At 44.7% G+C, this 21,182-nt stretch overlaps 1 protein-coding gene across 1 annotated transcript in view; it reads right to left on the minus strand.

Annotated features, from left to right (window-relative positions):
• PIK3R1 (phosphoinositide-3-kinase regulatory subunit 1) overlaps window positions 1-20,275 on the minus strand; it is an 84,974-nt gene extending 64,699 nt beyond the window's left edge. Inside the window, exons 1-2 of the mRNA XM_032336074.1 lie at window positions 20,163-20,275; window positions 9,451-10,173 (exon numbers count right to left, since the gene is read on the minus strand). Of these exons, the coding sequence (XP_032191965.1) occupies window positions 9,451-9,787 (337 nt within the window). The 5' untranslated portion in view covers window positions 9,788-10,173; window positions 20,163-20,275. The remainder of the gene's footprint in view (window positions 1-9,450; window positions 10,174-20,162) is intronic.
• Between the last annotated feature and the right edge of the window lie 907 nt (window positions 20,276-21,182).

Here is a 21,182-nt window from a genome sequence, read left to right on the forward strand (position 1 = left end):
ACATATTTTATGGTCCCCCCCCCTTTTTTAAATTTTAAAGCCTTGGTGAGCTTTATTTTGTTAGTTTAAGGTACATTTTGAAAAAGGCATTTTCAGCATTTAAATACATCCATGTATGTAAGTGTGATATAATGACTACACTATATATTTCTGATATATTCTAGCCAAATTCATTAAATCTCATTCCTTGGTACTCAGTAGATGATCAGTGTTATTTAGCAATAAAGTCATCTTGCTCTAACTTTTTTGAATCAATCTTTCTCCTTCGATAATGGGAAATTTACATTTGGCTACCTAAAAAAGCAAGTTAGCCATGTTGTCTAATACTTTCAAATTACAAAGTAATGATACAAACATTGAACTATATTTCTACAATTAGGACACAGGGACAGAAAGATATATTTCAAATGAACCATTCACTGATAAAGAAGCAACATTCTTAAACATTAAAAATTATTTTTAAAAACATGCTAAAAATAGACCCAGTGGTATTTAATGTGGATTCACAGTAGATTATCTTCTTTGCAACCTGAAGTAACTTGGAAAACTGAATTTTCCAAGACCCCGCAATAAGCTGGAACTGACTTTTTCTCAGTGTCAATGGTACCACGTGCCAAATCAAGGGCACTATGGCAGGTCCCTTCCTGGGGGTAAAGCTTGGAGGATGAGGATGACTGCCCCCACGCCCGCTATCTGGCTGACTTTACCAAAAAGCAGCCCTGCCCAATGCCTATGCTAATGTGTTACCTCTTGGGCACACACGCCAATACCTCTATCACATAAATCTGAAGAGCTCTGAATAAACAAATCTTTATAACCCCAATAGACAAACGTTATAACCATCATCCTGTCTACCTGCCTTGAAAAATTTAACAGAAAACCCACAACAAAAATCTTTAGAAAATCTGAGCTCCTATCACGTCAAGAAATTTAGTTACACCACAGAGACATCGTACAAGGCAGGGATTCCACGAGTATCTCCTCATTCATTCATGAGCTGCAAAGCATCAACCGGAAGTCACAAACTCACTTAGACGTCTGCCATTCCTGAGAGTCCACCAACAGAGGGAAAGCATAAATTCTCATACTTTGATATGCACCTTAAGATCATTTTGTATGCAGTTTTGCAAAATCTTGCTACCAATCTGGCACCTTCATCAGCGATAATCCCATCTGATCGCACAGCCCAACCTCCACATCAGGTCTTGCCATGAGGTCACGTGAGTACATATGCTCAACCATCCTAGCTTTTTTTTTTTAACCTAAGTCCCTTCTTCTGCCTTCTGGGCACATGTACTGGTGAAACACTATTGGGGACAACTTAAGTTTCCTGGATTATGTGTCTCAACAATTCTTTAAGTAGGAATAAAGAAATTTTTACTGACCAAGTGGCAGCAAGGCTAAAACTAAAATACAGTTAAAAATCAGAAGAGACAGTACCTACCTCTATTTTACAACTAGAGAACACTGGATTAGAAGGGTTAAGGAATTAAAAAAAAAGGGGGGGGGTTTCAGGAATTTATAGGAAGCAAAGCAGAGTGGAATTTCTGGCTCAAATACTGTATCACAGAGATTTCGATTTCACTTATACCAACATCTTTACTATCTTGGATACCAAATTTGGTCACCAAATTACAAAGAGTCTCCTACAATGCAGTGTAATAAATTCACAGTCAGAACTTCATATGCATCAAACTGTGACAGGATAGAAGAATCTATAGTGCACCGCATGATAAGTGCAGACCAAATGGAAATAGATGAGCAGATGAATGCCAACACCTCCAAGCAAGACAGTGTCCAGAAAGGTATTCCTGAAAATGAAAGCTATACGTCAGATGGCATAAAGCTACTGGGACAAAGTTCCGCATGCATAATTAAACAGAAAGATCTGCTGCTTGTTTTAATTTTACTTGCAAAGTTCTACTTTATCAGATGATTTAACAATGTTATAGTGCATAGGATTATCATAGTAAAAACAAAATACTGTGGTCAGTTATAGAAATTAGTAAGAATAATACACTTTACAAAGTATTCTGACAGTATTTTGTTAAACTTGACATTTTAGGGAAATTATACCCCAGAAACTAAAATGTAGCCAACTTCTAGTACACTCTGAACTCCTCTATTTAGATTAGTTTCAATGAAAGCCTAAGAACTCTTTTGGTACGGAATGCTATAAAAATCAACCAAGACCTCAAAACATTAGATATAATCCATCATGCAATTATGCTTCTCATTTCTAGCTATCACACCAAGTTATTTTCTCCCATTTCAGCCTTCAAACCAATTTGATGTCATTCCTCATGGAAATTTGTTCGCAACAAAGACACACATATATGCAATAGCCAGTTCCACTGCTAACATCTGTTTTCTTTTACTAAGAAAAACATGGATATGTAAATGGCATCACGTATTTGGTATTCTTTTCTGCCAGAGGTACAAAATTCTCCCCTTTTGGGATGCTACTTAGCAGATGTAAGACACCCTTTGTTGTTGAATTTAAGAATTTGAATTGTTTATTTTCTCAAACTCTGACTTACTGGAGAAGTGCTTATTAATCAGAATTTCTCCTGTTTTAGACAAAGATGCTTTTACCTAGAAACCAGAGAAGATGTCAAAGGTATCAAAGAATCTACTGACAACTAAACTAAAAAAGAAAATACAGAGTTCTACTTTTATGACAAGGAAAATTTCATTAGAACATCATCATTAGCTTGGTTGCTAGGAAACAAAATAGGCTCACTCCACTTTACAGAATCCTGCTCGAATCAGAGGTGTGAGGCTTTACTTAGGTAGTACAGATATGGAGTTTGGACACTTCACCCATTTTGGGAGGGAAAAAAAAGGCAGAGTGAAATGTCTAAAGCTAGAAGCCTTAATGCAATCATCTGAACATATATCTCACTTAAGAAAATGCAATCTGCATACCATAGCTCTGTGATTCTAAATGACGCATGTCATGGTAACATGGCAGAAATCTTTTCCTCAAGCAATGTCTTATCTGTAACCTTGAACTTAACTCTCACCACAGCTCCAGGAAAGAGAAATATCAGGTTCTTCTGGTCAAATAATAGACTGGAGGAAGGAGGGAGGAATGTCTCCTTCTCTGGGAGTGTACCAAGAGGAATTCCCTAGGCATCCCCCCTTAGGGTTTGCTTTTATTTTTTGTTATTTATTTTTTATTTTATTATTTACATTTTTATTCCCCTCTCTCTATTTATTTGACAGACAGAGAGCACAAGTAGGCAGAGCGGCAGGCCAAGGAAGAGGGAGAAGCAGGCTCTCTGCTGAGCAGGAAGCCTAACTCGGGGCTCGATCCCAGGACCCTGGGATCATAATCTGAGCCGAAGGCAGATGCTTAACTGACTGAGCCACCCAGGCATCCCTAAGGTTTGTTTTTAATTCCTAACATGGTCAGGTTGGGCAGGGCAGAACTTTTCCGCTATTATGTAGGAAGATGTGAAAATCTTTTCTCTGTCAGTTTCCTTCTCAACTAACCATGGGTACGCAAACTACTAATTAGGGTTACTTTTCTTTCTCTTCAAATTTCTAGGGAGACAAAATAATTAAACTTAAAATTCATCGGGTGCCTGGGTGGTTCAATTGGTTAAGCAGCTGCCTTCAGCTCAGGTCATGATCCCAAGATCCTGGGATCAAGTCCCACACCGGGCTTCCTGTTCAGCAGAGGGTCTATTTTTCCCTCTCCCTGCTGCTCTGCCTACTTGTGCTCTCTACCTCTCTGTCAAATAAATAAATGAAATCTTAAAACAAACAAACAAAAAAAACCCTTAAGATTCACAGGAAAAATACCTTAAAAATCAAGCATTTAGTAAAAAGATTTGAAACAGGAACAAAAAAGAAAAGAAATGCTGGAGAACTCTATCACAACATGTAACTTAATATGTGAGTAATCCCTTCTGGGATCTTAAGAGAAGTGGTTAAGCTCATCTGATTTTATCAAAAATAATTATCAGATTTGTTTTCTCTAGACCTACTCTTAATCAGTTACATTTATGATATCTTTTGGAAATTAATTCCATTTTGTATTAAAACACAGAGGTCAGACACTTAAGTTTTTATACCTGGGTAAAAGCCCTAGTGTTCTGATTAATTTTTCCAGCGGGTAGTTAGAGGCAGGGCTCTAAGGCTTTATCTTCAAATACCCTCTAACCAGCCCGGCTTTTTCACAGAGGCGGCATGGTCAATGCAGACCTCAAGTCCGAGGTCTCACCCCACCGTTCAGGGGAGCTCAACAGGACAATCCTCTAATGCACAGCAAAGTCTCACTTAAGTCGGGAGAACAGGTGAAGAAAGTTATGACAAGGCATAATCTCAACCAAAACAGAACTCAGGAAGGCAGGAATTTGTGATGCAAAACAAACTACTTTCACAGGTGCTGTCTGGGTGAGCATTAGCAGTATGTTATGACCATGAGGCTCAGCAAAGGTGTATAATTTGGGATCAGGTCGCTGTCTTCTGTGACCTCTGTACAGTGTAGTCAATTTCTGTGATTTACTACAGCCTCGCTTTCCAGACGGTGAATGACAACCATGCAGGGGCACTCACATGCTGAGTATGAGAAATGTAGAAATAACTTGGCCAGGGAAACCTTGAAAGCAAGGTACATGCTTTTTTCTTTTCTGCTTATAAAGAATTTTAATCAAAATTTAAAATAGGCCTCACCCAATGTGTGCTTTTGTGTTTTATATGTGGAACCAACTGGGACCCGGGACTCACTGTTAGGGTCCAAAGTGGGAGCCGGTAAGGGGTGTGGATGGGGGAGGTAGGTGGGTATGAACTCTAATTCCTAAGTGCTCTCTCCAGTTAGCAGATTCCAGTGTTCCCATTACAAAGTAACATGGTCACTAGTCTATACAATAAACGAGATTCTAGGTACTAGAATCTCACTAGTCTAAACAGTGTGCATTGATATGACTTTAATTAATGAATCGCAGAATACTGTCTCAAGAAACTGCCCCGCTGGACAGCTTACTTATAAAAGGAAGGAACACATTTTCATTCCCCTATCCCTACATCTCCACCTCCATTATTCTTTGTGTACAGAGGAAACCGGGACCGTGGCTGAATGGGGCTGTATGTTTGGGAACAGAATGCCAGGGTCTGAAGAGCCTAATGCAGAAAGAGTTAGAGTACTGTCTTTCAACAGCATGGCTCCCTAATGACCATGTGACACCCATTTTGCACACCCTTCACCTGCATTCAACACTGAGCAGGTTCTCTCCAAAGTAGGTCACACGGGGCTTCACCCCACTGAGGGAAAGTGTAACATGACACTCCTCTTGGCAATTTTAGCCCCCATGCAAAGGGAAGGAGATGAAAGGAGGGGAGAGGGAAGAAAAGCTGTGCCTGAGGACACTTGCTGATCCTGACACATGTTCTAATCACTCTGCTTAAGTGGCTGACAGAACCCACTATCTTAACACACTTTCCCGCTAGCAGAACGACCTATCCTAAGCACTGGAGTAGGAAGTAACAGTTTTGGAGACATAGAATTCAATGGTCAAGGCCGAGGCTGCAAGACTCCTCGGATGTGAATGATGTGAAAACACATCAGCTGTGATTTCTAATAAAAGAATGGGCTGTTACAGCCTCGTGTGCCTGCCCATGACAGACAGAGTGGGTGGCTCTTCTTTAAAAATCACCTGGATGGGGGCACCTGTGTGTCTCAGTGGGTTAAAGCCTCTGCCTTCGGCTCAGGTCATGATCTCAGGGTCCTGGGATCAAGCCCAGCATCGGGCTCTCTGCTCCGCGGGGAGCCTGCTTCCTCTTCTCTCTCTGCCTATTTATGATCTCTCTCAAATAAATACATAAAATCTTTAAAAATAAATACAATAAAATAAAATCACCTGGATATGAAACATTTCAATGAAGAACCTCAAAAGCAAGCCTTTATCCACTGACAACCTATTGTACTGCTCTAGATTCTCGGGATAATGGAAGAACCACCAAGATTCCCACTGTCGTGGAGCCTACAATCTAGCAGAGGGAAGATACAACCCATATCAACATGGGAAGTGAATTCTATAGCTGGTTAGATAATAAATGGTTTGCAAAAGCAGAGGGGCAGGTCACCACGTGAAATAGGGTGAGCAGAGCCAGCCTCCATGAGAAGATGGGAGCAGAGGGCAAAGTAGGTTGCCCAAAGGATGTGTGAGGAAGAGCTGGCCAAGGGGAGGGAAGGAAGCACAGCCCTGAGGCGGGAGGGGAAAGGACACAGTATCAGAAGGCACACTACCTCTCTCCAATTTTCTTTTTTTATTTTATTTATTTATTTGACAGATCACAAGTAGGCAGAGAGGCAGGCAGAGAGTGAGGGGGAAGCAGGCTCCCCACTGAGCAGAGAGCCCGATGTGGGGCTCGATCCCAGGACCTGAGATCATGACCTGAGCCGAAGGCAGCGGCTCTAACCCACTGAGCTACCCAGGTGCCCCACCTCTCTCGAATTTTGACTTCATTTGTCATCATTACTTGCCAGCACAGAACAGCGACGCAGCTCATGTTTACTGAATGACTTTGGAGGCAGGAGGTACAACAATGTCCAATGAACAAATGCAATTCAATCGACAGGCTGGGCTTCCTAAGAGGCTACACGCAAAAGGTACCGGTGGAAGGTTTAGCAGATTTTCAAGTGAGTTTCAGAAGCTCAACTTCACATCCAGGAACACTCAAGGAAAAGTGGAAAAGCGGCTTCTGCTACATAGGGAGCAATCCCTCACACAATCTACTTGTGGCCAGAGTCCAACCACAAACTTCTCTGAAGGAGAGAGAAGGCTGCAAGAGGAGGAGACAAGGACTACACAATTAGCAGGCAGGCAGGCAGACGTGAACACCCTCTGCCTATCCCCTACCCATGACGGGGTGGGGGGGGGTGGTGCCAACTCTCCCCGTGACACTGTCTCAACAGGACACCTACATGGACCTCAGGCCTCAGAGATAACCTTCTAAGTAAAACAAAGAAGGTCAAACACAAAAAACAGGCTACATCAAGTATGCGAAGTAAAAAGAAAGAAAGTACTAAAGGATTCAACGACAGTAAGAAAAGAACCATCCTCTCACTGCTCCACAGTGTGTCACTGTAAAGGCTTCCAAATAAACAGCCACGTGGGCAAAAGAAACCAGAAGCCCATAGTTCCAACATATGTTTGTCTCTACAACTACCTTCCTTATCAATGTGACAGGCAACCAGTAGGAGCTACTGAGTCCTCATTTCAGACAAATCCTATTTTTTAATTTATTTATATTAGAAGATTTTATTTATTTATTTGAGAGACACAGAGAGAGTACAAGTAGGCAGAGAAGCAGGCTCTCTGCAGAGCAGGAAGCTCAATGTGGGGCTCGATTCCAGGATCTTGGGATCATGACCTGAGCAGAAGGCAGACCTTTAACCCACTGAGCCACCCAGGTGCCCCTATTTAACTGAGAACAGAAGACTAACATTTCTGGAAAACCTAATGTTTATTACTACACTCCTCTCACAACCTCCCCTTACTCCCTTTTCAACCTTTTAGTTACTTTTAATTTCTCATTTATATTTAGGCCCACTCTTTCTAATACCTGAATGCACATTATTATGGGCTTCTTTCCTAAATTCTGCTAAAAATCTTCAATTACCCTACCTTTTCATGTGTTACAAAGAAAAAAGAAAAGGCTGTGAAAAATCTCCATTGTCACTGCATCACATTAGAAAGAAAGCATTATAAAATAGTTTAGGACCTAAAAAGAGAAAATCATTTTATTTATAATGGAAGTTATACCTAATAGCAGTTATTAAATGCAATTTTGTCTAGAAATTATTTTTACAAAATCTGTATGTCACTAATCTTGACAAGAAGCTCCTTCTTTTCACCTTTTAAATAATCTTCTCTAATCCAACACAGATACTTGTAGGATTCTGTCATCTTTTGTATTCTGGGAAAATTAATTTTTCCTTTGGAATCAGCCTACTTTAAGTGTTGTTTTTTTTTTTTTAAACTTAAGAAATAAACAGCCAAGTTAAAATACATAGTTTGGTGTGGGGGAAAAAAAAAAAAAACAACAACCCTCGTAACGTATACACCTTCAATCTGCTCAATGAAATGCAATGGTTGAAAAAACTGTATCTACATATGCAGTTAAGGTTTTCTGACTTACCTGTGAAGAAAAATTTACTTTTGCTTTTCAACTGTAGGGTAAAAGACATTTGGACATTGTTCATAAAGTTCGGTATCACGTTCATCCTACAAGTATCCCTTTTGGGTCAGGGAGGGGGAGGAAAGGGCACGTGCCCCTTCAGGTATCTCTAGGTAGGGATGCTTGACTTTTATAAAAGATTTCCTGTCGTATTATGACCCAGTGCTAAAAGGCAGGCCTTTACCTTGCATTCTGCTCCTTTAACCCCGTGTTACCTCATTTTTAAGTGCTGTAAGGAGCCAGCTTAAAGAAGGCAGAAGAGTATCAGAATCCTTCCCAGAAACACACTGTAATACGGGCAGTTCTACTTCACATGCAACCACTGCGGGGTTTGGGGTGGGAAGGGGGGGGGAACCCTCTTTTAAACCTACCTTTCCAAAACCACCTCAGTCTGAGAAGAAAAAAAAAATTATGAGGGGGAAAAAAGCTTGAAATTTACTAACAAGGAAATGAGTATTTAACAAAGGTCGAAACAGCAAAGCTGAGCAAAGGGCCTGTCTCTGCTTGACACTGCACAGCAGAAAAACGTTCAGTGACCAGCTGTGCACAAAGCTCGAGCGTGGCCCATCTCCAATAATAGACAAGGAGCGGGTTTTGAATCAAGGTGGTTTCCATTAAAGAAAAGCATTCAGTAATTTCTTTTTCCCCTCATCATGGCCAAGCACACTAGAGGCAATAGTGCTAGGAAATGGCCCTGCTGTGAAGGGAGCGAACTCCCTCTCCACCTATACTGAGTACTGAGTACGGGATTAGGCATCAGCTAAAGCCACAGTGTTTCTGGAGAGGAAACCAAGAGGGAGACACCAGGTTATAAAAACAATGCTTTCTTCCCTGCTGAGTTCTGTGGTCACTTTATTGCTCTCGACATTTTTCCATACACGTTAAATTAACGTTAAATATACTGACTTACCCTCTACTTTCCCCTAATGATTATTTAAATATATTAATACCAATTACAAGAGGAAGAACGCAGTAGTGTTTAATTCCATGGCAACTATAATAACAGGGTTTAAAGATGCTTACGAAACAGGTTCTCATATACCATCTCCCTCTTTTTACAACACTACCCCACAAACACAAATTTCTAGTCTTGTAATGACTGACCAAGCTTTTTATATACTATGCATAAATTCAGATAAAATTGCCAAAATGAGTCCTTCCCTGAGGACAACAGCCCGACACAAATCTCAGGCTTTTATTTAAAAAAAAAAAAAAAAAAAAAAAAAAAGCCATAAAAAGCAATCACTTAGGAATACTGACCTTGCTGTTGTTCACTATCTGCTTCAGCTTTCGAAGAACCTGGTGCAACAGGAAGGGGTCGAGGTGGTCGGGGCTTTGGTGTGGGAGGCGAGATTCTTTTCCTTCCAATATATTCAACGTAAGTTCCCGGAAAGTCCCCTCTTTCCCCTGTGGTTTCATTATAACCATTTAACCAGCCGATTTCTTCAGGCCTGGCTTCCTGTCCATCACTGAATCCAAGAGCTACTAAGGACCCTTTATTCACAGTCAAGACATCACCCAAGTGCAAGTCAATATCTTCGTCTCGTTCCTTTTTGTAATCATACAGTGCTCGGTACTGGTAGCCCTCGGCACTCATGATGGCGAGTCTGGGACCATGCAACAGAGCAGTCCGGTTTCCCGCTGCAGTCTGGTCTTATGTTTCTGTGGAAAGTGAATTCAGAGTGTATGTTAAGATTCCTAATACTTGTCCAGCAGAGGACAAAGGACAACTCTCCAAAGGTTTAAGAGGAGAGGTGACTGGCTGTCCGGCTGTCCATCTGTCCTCCATCAATGGTGTGACTGAAGACAGGGTGCCACTTCCTCTGCAGCCCACAGTCCTCCCACTGGCTTCCTTTTCAGCAGCTCGTCAACACTTGGCCTCCAGGCTGATTCTTGCAGCGCGGCCCAATCCTTTCTGACACTCTTGTCTCACTGTCCATCTGGCGTCTGATTTGACTGTGTCACTCCACACGCGAGCTTCACCTAGCCGAGGAAAAACAAGACTTATGAATGAACATCACACTTTGCCATCTGTGTGAATTTGAATTTCTATTTCCATTCAACAAGTATTTAATCAATTTGGCATACACACTCGGGCCAGCGTGCTATTGCTCAACATGATATATACAACAAAGATTAGTGAGACAGTCCCTGCCTTCCAAGAACATTAGGCAGGGGTGGCAGGTGTGCTGGCATGTGGCAATGTCTCTCAGATAAGAACGGGACACAAGGAACTGTAACACTAGGGAAAGTGCAGAAGACAGGCAGAGACGAAACGCTGTTGGGTTCTGGCAAGGGAGAAACCCGCGTCTAACTGCAGGGATCTAAAGACACAATGGAATGCGTGGCATGAACTTAGGTACAGATGTGACTAAGCAAATGTCCTATTCTGGGAAGAGCTAGAACAGGCAGTCCCAAGTGTCTGAAGCCAAAGAGGGAACACTAGAACTGGATTAGAAAGACAGGGAGGGGTTATGTGACATGACACATGCCTGCACTGAGCTTGGGGCGGGGGGGTACTCGGGAGCCACTGGAGACGCTTAGAGAAAGGGGAGCAACACCCTGAGAGACGGGCACTTGAAGAATCTCAGTCCAACTACGGTGAGTGGGACGGATGGGCAAAAGGGATGAAGGTGGGAAGATGAAAGCTGACTACGGTGGTGTGGGTGAAAGGCCCCGAGCGTGTGAGCCAAGGTGGCACAAGGTAGGGAAGTCCCGGGAGGGATGAAGCAAGAGACACTGCAGAGAAAGCACGAGTGCGGTGGTGATGCCTGAATCAGAGTCAAGACAGAACAGGAGCAGAAGGCCAAACCGGAGTTACCTCCAGTGGGCTTTAGGGAATGCTGGGCATACAACTGCTAGTGCGGTGGGGCTCAGGGGCAAACCCAGCCTGTGATTCAAGAGAGGGAACCCGCTACAGATTTGATCAGCTGCAAATAAGGTGAGACTGAACTCAGTGGCAGGGAGGAGCTCCCAGGGGGAAAAAAAAAATATCGGAGGTTAAAAAATCATCCGAGGCTCAAACACACTGGGGTTCTCTGAAAGCAGCCTTAAAAGCAAAGTCAAGGTTTGGAGACAGGCTCTGTCGGTCTTACCTGGGAAACAACGGACAAGAGGATTTGGGTGGGAAAAGGTGATCCCTAAGACCAAATTCTGCAGGGGCCTCCAGTAGGGGGAAAGTGAGGCAAGGCTAGGTAACCCAGGGCTCTGCATCACCCTATCATCAGTGACTTCTGAGAAACCAGCCACCAGTCTAGAGACACCGAGGACAGTCTGTGAATTGAAGGAGTTAAGAACCTGGAGAGGAAGTAGAAATGGTTGCCTGAGATTACCCTGGAAAGACAACCTGATGCAGGGGAAACCAGCAGTGCAAGTTTTTGCTTTTCTTGTAACGTAGTGGAAGCAGAGGAATTAAAGACTCTCTAGACAGAAAGTCAGCACGTGGCCTGCCAACAGCACAGGGCATTCATGTAACACTTTGCACTCCGGTCACTTCTCAGCACTATCTTCATTATAAAAAGTAAAAGCAACTGAAAGGTTAAAGTTAAGCTGGCTGAGCAGCAAAGCAATAAATGAGAGCCACATAACATCAGCGTGCTATATCAAAGAGAGCTCCGTGAGTTTTAATGCGGGGGCCACTTGAGAAGTTCAGTATTACAGGAACTCGCCAGTGTGTGCATCTTAATATGCAAAATCTAATCACAGCTCACGATGCTGGTATTCAGAAGTGTCAAGTATTCAACTTTATGTGGTTAGAGACTCTGTGGTAGTACGGTAACACTCTTAGGAAAGTTAATGTTAAAAGAAGCAAAAACAAACACTGGAAATATTTAAGTAGTAAGAATACTAATTTGAGACAGTAGTCTTAACTTTGCATTTCATTTGTCAGATTAAGAAAAAAAAAAACTAAAGCAACTAACACGGTGTATTAGAAAAATAAACTGTATTATGTTTGAAGACCACCTCTCCGTTTGATGGATCCAGAATCAAATTAAATATTCACAGCAGAAATTCACACAAAAATGTAGGACTAGCAAATCTCATTTTTAGTACTAATGTACTCTGTACAAATGAGACACAGAACTCTAAGGAACATGAAAATTTACATATCCCTAAATGCCTGGAAACCAGGCAACATGCCTAAGAATAATTTAATTCCTCCAAATCTGCCTTGAAATTTTTGTTAGCTTTTCCTGGCAATGTAGGTCTTTTTGGGGGTGAAAAAAAATCCTCAACTAGTACATTGGATAGATCTTTCCACCAGCTGCTGCCTATGGCTTGTTCTATTTCAACAACCCAGTGGGCCAGTTTGGTGAGATTTTTAACAGAATGGGGAATATTATATCCACCCCCTTGTTTTCCCTTTCTCCCTGTCTGTCTCTCTTCATTACTCCCTTCCCTACACTGTCCTCAGCAACCACTGGGGCCCCTCGTCACAGCACGCCTATGCAGATATGCAATGGTCCTGAAAAGGAGACACCATACTAAGAGGTCCCATGACGGGTCAAGGTTTTACCAACCTGAAAACTATGCTTATGTTAGCCTGAGGCTAAATCTGTGCAAAGAGAAAAATTACCCCAAGGAACCTGATGACTGAGAGTAGCAATCCCCAACCCACGTGCCAAAGACCTAGATGTCTCTACTAATTCCCAACCCTCACTGTTTTTAAAAGGAGAAACTTAACTTTCTGTGTGAGAAGAGCTGTGCAGAATTCTGGGTCTTCGTCTGATTCAAAAACAAAATGCAAAACAGGGCACCTGGGAGCTCAGTAGGTTAAGCCTCTGCCTTCGGCTCAGGTCATGATCTCAGGGTCCTGGGAATGAGCCCTGCACCGGGCTCTCTGCTCAGCAGGGAGCGTGCTTCCCCATCTGTCTCCGCCTGCCTCTCTGCTACTTGTGATCTCCCTCTGTCAAATAAATAAAATCTTTAATAAATAAAATCAAAACAGAACAAAACAAAAAAACCAAAATCAACAAAACCCTCATCTTCTGTGATGCTAGGATTATAACAACACACCACATTCCTGTCTTCTGGGACTCCACAACATCAAGGCCAGGAAGACCAATCCATACAATTCAAGGTTGGCCAAAAGTTGGCACCAGCTAAGCAGTTGGAGAGCAACGTTGTAAGAGAAGAGCGAGCACTGACTAGTCATCTGGGCGGCAACTGGACAGTGTCCTGTGGCCAAGTGCACAGAGGCCTTGGCCGGGGAGAAGGGGCGGGCACCTCAACCCCGACACAGGCCACATACTTTCTCCTGACAGCCACACCCATTTTGAGGACTGTCATCATGGTCATCATGGTCATCACGGGCATCCTCTAACACTTACTGGGAGCTGGATGTGTATTAACTCACTCAACCATTGCCACCTAATGTTCATTAGGAACTATGCGTTCATTAACATGGTCGCTCTTCTCCATAACTCCAAGGCAGCACTATCAATAGTCTCACTTTGCAGAGGAGGAAACTGAGGCACAGAGAATTGAGTACCTTGGCCATGGTAACACTGAGCAACTGGGAGCTCGAATCCCAGTTAACATTCTAGCCGTCTGGCTCCAGGGCCACGACTTTTGACAGCACTAGAACCTACTGCCCAAATTCAACATGCTTTGCTGACCGAGGACAGCCCAGGTATGTCCACAGGGTCCAAGATGCAGATTCTTCACCGGCACATTCTGACTCCCTCAGATTAATCCCGAATGTCTGTTTTTTATTTACTCTCTGTGACAGTGGCCTCACTGATAGTGTTGGTGGCTCTTTTACAAACACACCTAACCAAAAAAGCCACTACAACTTGGCAAGAGTTCCAGCAAGTTCAGGACCCAGTATCTTGGACAATGCAAATTTTCTTGCAAAGAGACTTCAGTAAAATGCATCCTTGCCAAAGAAATCTATAGACTAGTGAATGAGAGAATACTGGACACAAACTTCTGGAAGGCTGCCCACTTCTGCTCTATGAGCTGACACTTCTGCCACCTGTATCCCTCTTGGCATCTATGCCCTCTATGGATATCCCAGGCCCATGACTACACAATTTCTAACAACTTAGCTCCTCCCTAGGAGAATACATGGAACATTAATCCATAGTCACACAAATATCTTATCTAGACAACAAGTTCTTTTTTCTCTTACCCTCACATTCTCTCCAGGACTGCAGAAGACTCAGCAGCCTGAGACATTGGCAGCACCTGTGTAATGTAACCCTCCTAGGATCAATCTGGAGCTGAAACTGCCCACACATCAATAGGATATATGCTGCCCAGATTATAAGACTATGCCTCCAATCTCTTTGGCTACATTCACCAGTCTGGGGAACTATTTCCACCTAGCTCCAACACAACTGTTAACCCAGTAAAGGTTTTTATAGGTTTCTATACCCACCCATCCATAATTTAATGTTTTCAAATAAGCAATGCAATTTTATGATCTAGGTGCCAAGCTAGCGCATAAGTTACAGTAACAAAAGATAAAAAGGAATTTTATAAACAAGTAACTAACTTATTCTTACATAATACTGCATGCAGCAGTTCGAAATTTCTTTGATGGTAATTACCGTATTCCAGTCTTTCAACCCTTTTAAAGTCTGCCTGCCTGCAACACCACTAATCGATGTATATTTTCTCTCTTTGCTAGGACACCGTGCAATTCCCATTTTGTTCTCCAAAATAAAATTGTGTCTGATGCCTGACAATCAGCAACCCATGACTTCTTAATGTAGAAAGGCCTGAATGTAAACTTTCAATTTAACCCTATAACCCACAGGTATTCTGGCAAAGAACCAAACAAAGTTCTTTGAAAAGTCCTCTGGCTGTGCTGACTTACTCATTCCCCTTTTACAAAGGACAAGGATTTAGCAAACGTGGTGAGGAGACAGGAATATAGGGCATTTTAAAATCACTTGAAGTAAATCAGGATACGCCTGTGATTCAATGAGCAGTTTGCCACTGGGTCCCAGCACACAGTGGGTCTTCACCTCGGCTGCAAAGGCAACGGAGGGTTCCTGGGCCCACAGCCCATATTTCCCTGCATTCCATCTCTCCACCCTCCCTGGGCTAGCTCTGAGTCTAGGGCAAGCTCCCAACCTAAATTCACTGTCTTTTAAAGACAAATCATTTAAAAATTTCTTCACCTGTCCAATACAATGTCCTGGAAATCATAAAAATCAAAGTTAGAACAAACTTAGATTAAGCCTAAAGTAAAAGTCGTCAGATATCCTCAATCATTTTCAAACCAACCACAATGCCTTCCTGGCTGGGAAGCTCAGGGTGGAGTCCATACTGTGGGCAAGCCTCCTGGCTGCAGCCCTTCTTGGCCTGGAGGAGCAGTGGGGGTGGGCAGGACACAGGAAAAGCCCAGGTGAAACAACACGGGGGCAGGATCTTCCAGAAGGCAAAGTGATGACACAGAACTGGAACACTTCAGGAGAGGCAGAGAAGGGAGGCCCAGGTCCAGCTGCAGTCCTCACAGGAGGCCAGCAGAAAGATACTAGTGCTCCTGCTGCAGGTCCAGAGGGGCCTGAGAAACATACCCTACCATCCAGGCAAGGCTGTGCATGGGGTTGACAGTTCCAGTTTCCTGCACCATCACAGGGAAAAGGCCCATGGAAATGGCTGTGGAACTGAATGAGATGATCTGAACCTCCTCCTCTTGTGAAAATACAATGCGATTTTCAAAAATCTTAACGAGATTAGTATAAGCACTGAGCTTCGGACAAAGGCAGCTGTCCCCATCACTGTCTGGATTTTTTACCTTGGGCAAGTTACTCAGATCTCTCTGTGGCACAATTTTATCATCTGTGAGACAGCTACAATGAGCAAACTTACACCTCCCGGGGTTACCATGAGAATTAAATGAAATTACATATATAAAGTGCTTACCTCCATGCTTGATAATTAGAACTTAATATAATTAACACCACCATAGTGTTTACTATGCGCCAGGCACAGCTCTTAAGAGTTTTGCACAGAACTCGATGAACCCTCACAACCATCCTAGATATAATTACTAACCCTATTTTACAGATGAGAAAACAAGCACAGAAAAGTTAAAGGCTTTGCCTGATGTTACATAGCTAGTAAACTGCAGCTATGTTATTACTGGTATCATTACTCCTATTTATTTATACTATTTATACTATTATTACTACCATTTATATGATCCTTACTTGAAACAGGAATATTTGCTACGAGTTTTTGTTTGCACTGCTTCTAAAGGCTAGCGAACTCTTGTAAAGGAATCCTCAAGTTAGCCTAAAATAAAACTCTCTGCTGTCCCTTTAACTCCTTTTCAGAGTAACCAGACACAAAAAGCCTGCTTGTGGACTTTGCCCACCTACTTCTCTCCCGGCTGAAGGAAAGGGGTGGCTCTGGAGGTCCCGGCAGAGGAGACGTGGGAGGGGCCAAAACTCCTCTACAGCAAGGTCTGGTGGAGGCTCTGCCCTCAAACAGGAAAAGAGTCCTTCATGGACTAAAAAGGTAGCTGAGTTCTTCTGAGGCTTCAGCCCTAGGTACTCTGGGGTCTGAGTCCAGGGTCTGGACCTCCTGGGTCCAGCCAGGAAGTAGAGGGGCAGCATGCCTGCCCAGGCACCTGGCTCTATTAACTCACTCTTGCACAGGGGACTCTCGGGGGTGATCCTGAACCTGAAAACTATTTTGACGACAGGTGCCTGTGGGTATGTATTTGATTTACTTTAAGGAAAACAATGCTGGAAAGATAAAATCTCCAAAGATGTTTTCATAGCAGAATTTTTTTTTCCCCAGCAAAATACTACGCTATGCTCATTATACACTTGGTGGTGGGGGGGGGGGGGTGGAAACCAACCAACATAAGCCAAACAGACAAGTTTATGAGTAATTATGTAGTCTATTTTTCAGCTCATTTGGCATAATGCACATGGAATGGCCTTTAATCGCCATTTTTTAAGGCAAGTAATTCCAATAAGAGAGTTGGCAGAAGCATAGCAAGAAATCACATTAGGATGGAGATGGAGGAGTCAGAGAAAAAAGCAATACCATGAATATTTTAAAAACTACTTACAACCTAAGTTCTCTATTAAAAACAGTCACAGAATTTATATTGTGCCTTCTAAGGTATAAAAACCAAATTGATAAGCCGTCCTTCCACTGGTAAGTAACCTCATTTTCTGAGAGCTTCACTAAGAGGCTCCATTCTCTTGAGTTCACTGACAAATTCCTGTTCCCTCCAAAACAGATCTGTGGGGAGCCCATCGAAATATGTAACGTACAGAAAGAAGCATTTCCCATTTTCTTCTGCACGGTGTATGCCCGACAGGTGAGAGCCCAATGGCTCCCCACATAGGCAGCCATTATCTCAGTTCTTTATCATCTACCTGACCATAAAATCATTTTCTTTAAATCTGCTCATTCACCATCTCTTTATTCAATAAAACACATTTCGGGAATCACAAAATGCAAAGACAACAGAAGATGAACTGAAACTGTCCCTGTTTTAATGAGTAAGTGGACAATCTTTCAGAGTGGATGCCTTTTTAGAACCTGACCCATGAACCACCTAAGAAAAAAAGTAAATTCTGGATAACACATTACCTTAAAAATTACATGGCAATTATGGAAAAATGTAATTAACATGTATGGTCACTTTTGACAACACAAGATTTGGGCAGTTGGTGTATGTTTACATTTAAGATACAAAATCCTTCAAAAATCGGCTGAGGTGCAAGTGGCATTTCCAGAAATAAACGCATACTACCAGCACCACCACCAACAACCAAAACATCTATTAACATAATTTATTGTACCACTTCTGTTCCCCAAAACTAACTTTATACACTGTGGGGATTTCCTGATCTTAATAAATACGAATTTCAAAAAATAGCTAAGAAAAGACAATATAATTAATTGAAGGGAAGGGAAGTGCTTTTTCACCCTATCAGCATCACACATGTGAAAGAACACAGTGATAACATCATTTTACAAAAGCAGATAAAATAGCAGATAGACACGTGTACACTAGAGTTCTGTTATGCAACTGACAAGAACAGGTCCCAAATCAGGATGGAAGTTAAAAAGCAAAAGCACCTCACACTTTGAAAGCCAATATGAGATAGACAGATCTTCCTCCCAATCAGAAAAACCTATACACTGTTAGGAATAAAGTAGGACTATCTACTACCTACCTGCGACAGGAATGTAAAAGCTGAAGAGGCCAGCAGTGACATAACCCAACAATTCTGCAAGGCAGGTAGTCGCCTCCACGGACCTTTCCAGTTTAAAGCTTGATTCTAAACCAAACACATTTTCTCAAACTTTAGAAGGACATTGCCTGCCCCCCAACAACTTTTAGGGTTTTTTTCTTTGTAACAACCAAAACACTTGCTTCCCAAAATTTAAGCAACTTCTGTTTCTAAGAAACTACCCTCTATTGATTTGAACCTTTTATTTCGAGGACAGTGGGAGCTATCAAAAACCTGTTTGATATTTTGAGAAGACGGGGTTCTTCTTTGAAGATAAAAGCTGTTTGTGGTCTTCTCTGCAGAACTCACCAAATTCCCAATGATTTGCACCTTGAAGATCCATTACTCTTAACAACGTGCCTCAGATATGAACCTGTCTTCTCCGATCTTTTCTAGCTACTACCTACCCATCTTTAGAGTTGCAAAACGAATCCCGAGCTAATGAAACATTTAAATACAATTCAACATAAATGCCTGGGTCAATAAGCTCTGTGAATGTCCCACCTAACAACTAAAACCTGAACCTCATTAGGCTGAAATGACCATCTTATGCTGCACTCAAAACCCGGAACTGCTTCACCCAGTCGTACTTCACAGTGAATGACAAAGAGAAAAAGAAAAGAACAGAAAAAGAAAAAAGGGGGAAAAAAGTGTTGCTTCCACAGTCATAAAAGCTCCAAATAAAAAGTAAACTCATACTGGGCTACCAACCGTGCTGCAGCTCCACCAGGGATTAACGGTGGAAGTGAGACCTTTTCGATATTAATAGCTCTCAGAGAAGCCCAAGAAATTCCCCAAATCCAGTTCACACGCGTTCTGCGTTCAACATGTAACAGCCATTGCACTCACACCCTTCCAGTTCATGCTCAAATTCTGGTTACCGAAGTATGTATCTGTACAGGAGGGGCAAGCCCGAGCTTTTCAGTTCTCTTTGTCTTGTGATCTGCGGGGCAGTTTCTGCTCTTGGGAAGTGTTAGAGCTGTGGCTGCCAGACAATTCCCCACGATATTTTAGCTCGGGCTTGCCACACTCTTGCTCTCCCTTGCCGGCTCCATATTGCTGGGCAGGTCCCACCAGTCTCGACCCGCGATAAAGCTGGGTTTCCGGGCTGTTGCAGGACCCCATCAAATATGCCTCCAACAACCTGTCCAGGCCCAGCCGGCACTAGACGCCTTTTGGGCCCCAGCGACCAGCCTCCCCGAGGAGCACTTCCCCCACCCCGGAAGAGGAGGAAGGCAAACTTCAGAGGGCGGGGGCTCCCGGCGAGCTCCGGGGACCACCGCCGCCCCACCCGCTCGGAAGAACGGCCGGAGCAGCGACCCTGGTTGCAGCTGGAGAACGCGGGGGGAGACTCCACTCCTTCCCGCTAACTCAAAGGCAACGGTCTGGGCGCTCTCCTCCGGTGGAGGACCCCGGAAAACTGCAGCAAGGCGGACAGTAAGGACCCTCAGAAGTGTGCGGTAACCAAGGGGTGGGGACAAGCCCGAGATCGCCTGCAACTCGGGGGACGAACGAGTCCGGCGACGTGCAGAGCCAGCTCGTTAGAGGACCGGGGAAACGGGAGCTCAGAAGCCGCCGGAGCGCGCAGAACGCTGGCCGAGAACCGGCGATGCCGGCGGCTGGCCCGCTTTCCCCCGGCTCGGCTCTGCAGAAGCGGCGGCTGGTGACAGGAAGAGAACGGCTGCAGCCGCGCGCGCACGCACGCACCGCCTCCCCCTCCCGGGCACACACACACCCGGACCCGCTGCCGCCGCCTACCTCCCCCGCCGGCCGGCTTCCTTCCTCTGCGGGGCCCAGGCTGCAGCGGCGGCTTCCGACGCGCTTCTGACCCGGCCCCGACCCGCCTGTCGTTCCCGATCCGAGCTCGGCGGCTCCAACCCGCTAGCCCGCCGCCCTCGTCGCAGCCGCTTCCTCCAACTCCGCTCCAGCTGCTCGCGACTCCTCTCCGTCAGCCCGCAGCTCCGGCGCCCGGCCCCGGCCCCGCCTCCGGCCCGGCCCAGCGCGCCCCGCCCCCGAGCCCGAGCCAACCAGCGCGCACGTCTCCGCCCCTCTCCGCTGGCGCCGCGCCCTCCGCTGCTGCCACTCACTGTGCCGGCCAGCGAGCCGGGCGGCCGGAGGGGTGGAGCTCCGGCTCTGCGGACCCTTCTTGCGGCCGGGGTAGCCTTCCGCCCCCGGCCGCGGGGATGCCCCGGACGGCGGGACCGCGCTCCACCTCCGCGGTAGAGCACTCTGGGTCTGTGCCTGCCCGCGGCATCGCCAGCTGCCGGTGTCTCCGAGACCAGAGACGGTGGGGCTGGGAGAGAGGTGGAGGGCGAGTTCAGACTTAGAGGCTGCGTCTCTAACCAGAGTGTCTGGAGACGAACTCCATCCAGCCTCTTTACAGCCCCCAGCGCCCTAGCCGAGTGCCAGGAGCCGGGAGGACTCAGATTCCAGGGCTCGTCAAGGCGGGAAGGCCATGTAATTCCCAGCCTCTCCAGCACGGCCTCGGGAGTGGGCGGAAAAACCACGCCACCCGCGTGGCGCCCGGGGGTGAACGAAGGGTGAAAGGGTGAGCCGGAGGGGCTGGTGCCCGCAGGCTGCCGCGAGCTCCAGCAGCCCGGCACCGCTGCCACCAGGAGCCAGGCGGGCCCACGAAAAGGGAAGAGCGTTTAATGAGGAGGGCGCACGCTGACTGACCCCTTCCAGCCTCTGCATCACCGAGCAAATGTAGGTCGATCAAGCGGACCATGGCCCCTCTCCTTGCTCAGGGTGTCGGCAGTGGAAGCTCTCGTAAATTAT

This window comes from Mustela erminea, chromosome 3, assembly GCF_009829155.1.
Source record: "Mustela erminea isolate mMusErm1 chromosome 3, mMusErm1.Pri, whole genome shotgun sequence".
NCBI lineage: Eukaryota > Metazoa > Chordata > Mammalia > Carnivora > Mustelidae > Mustela > Mustela erminea.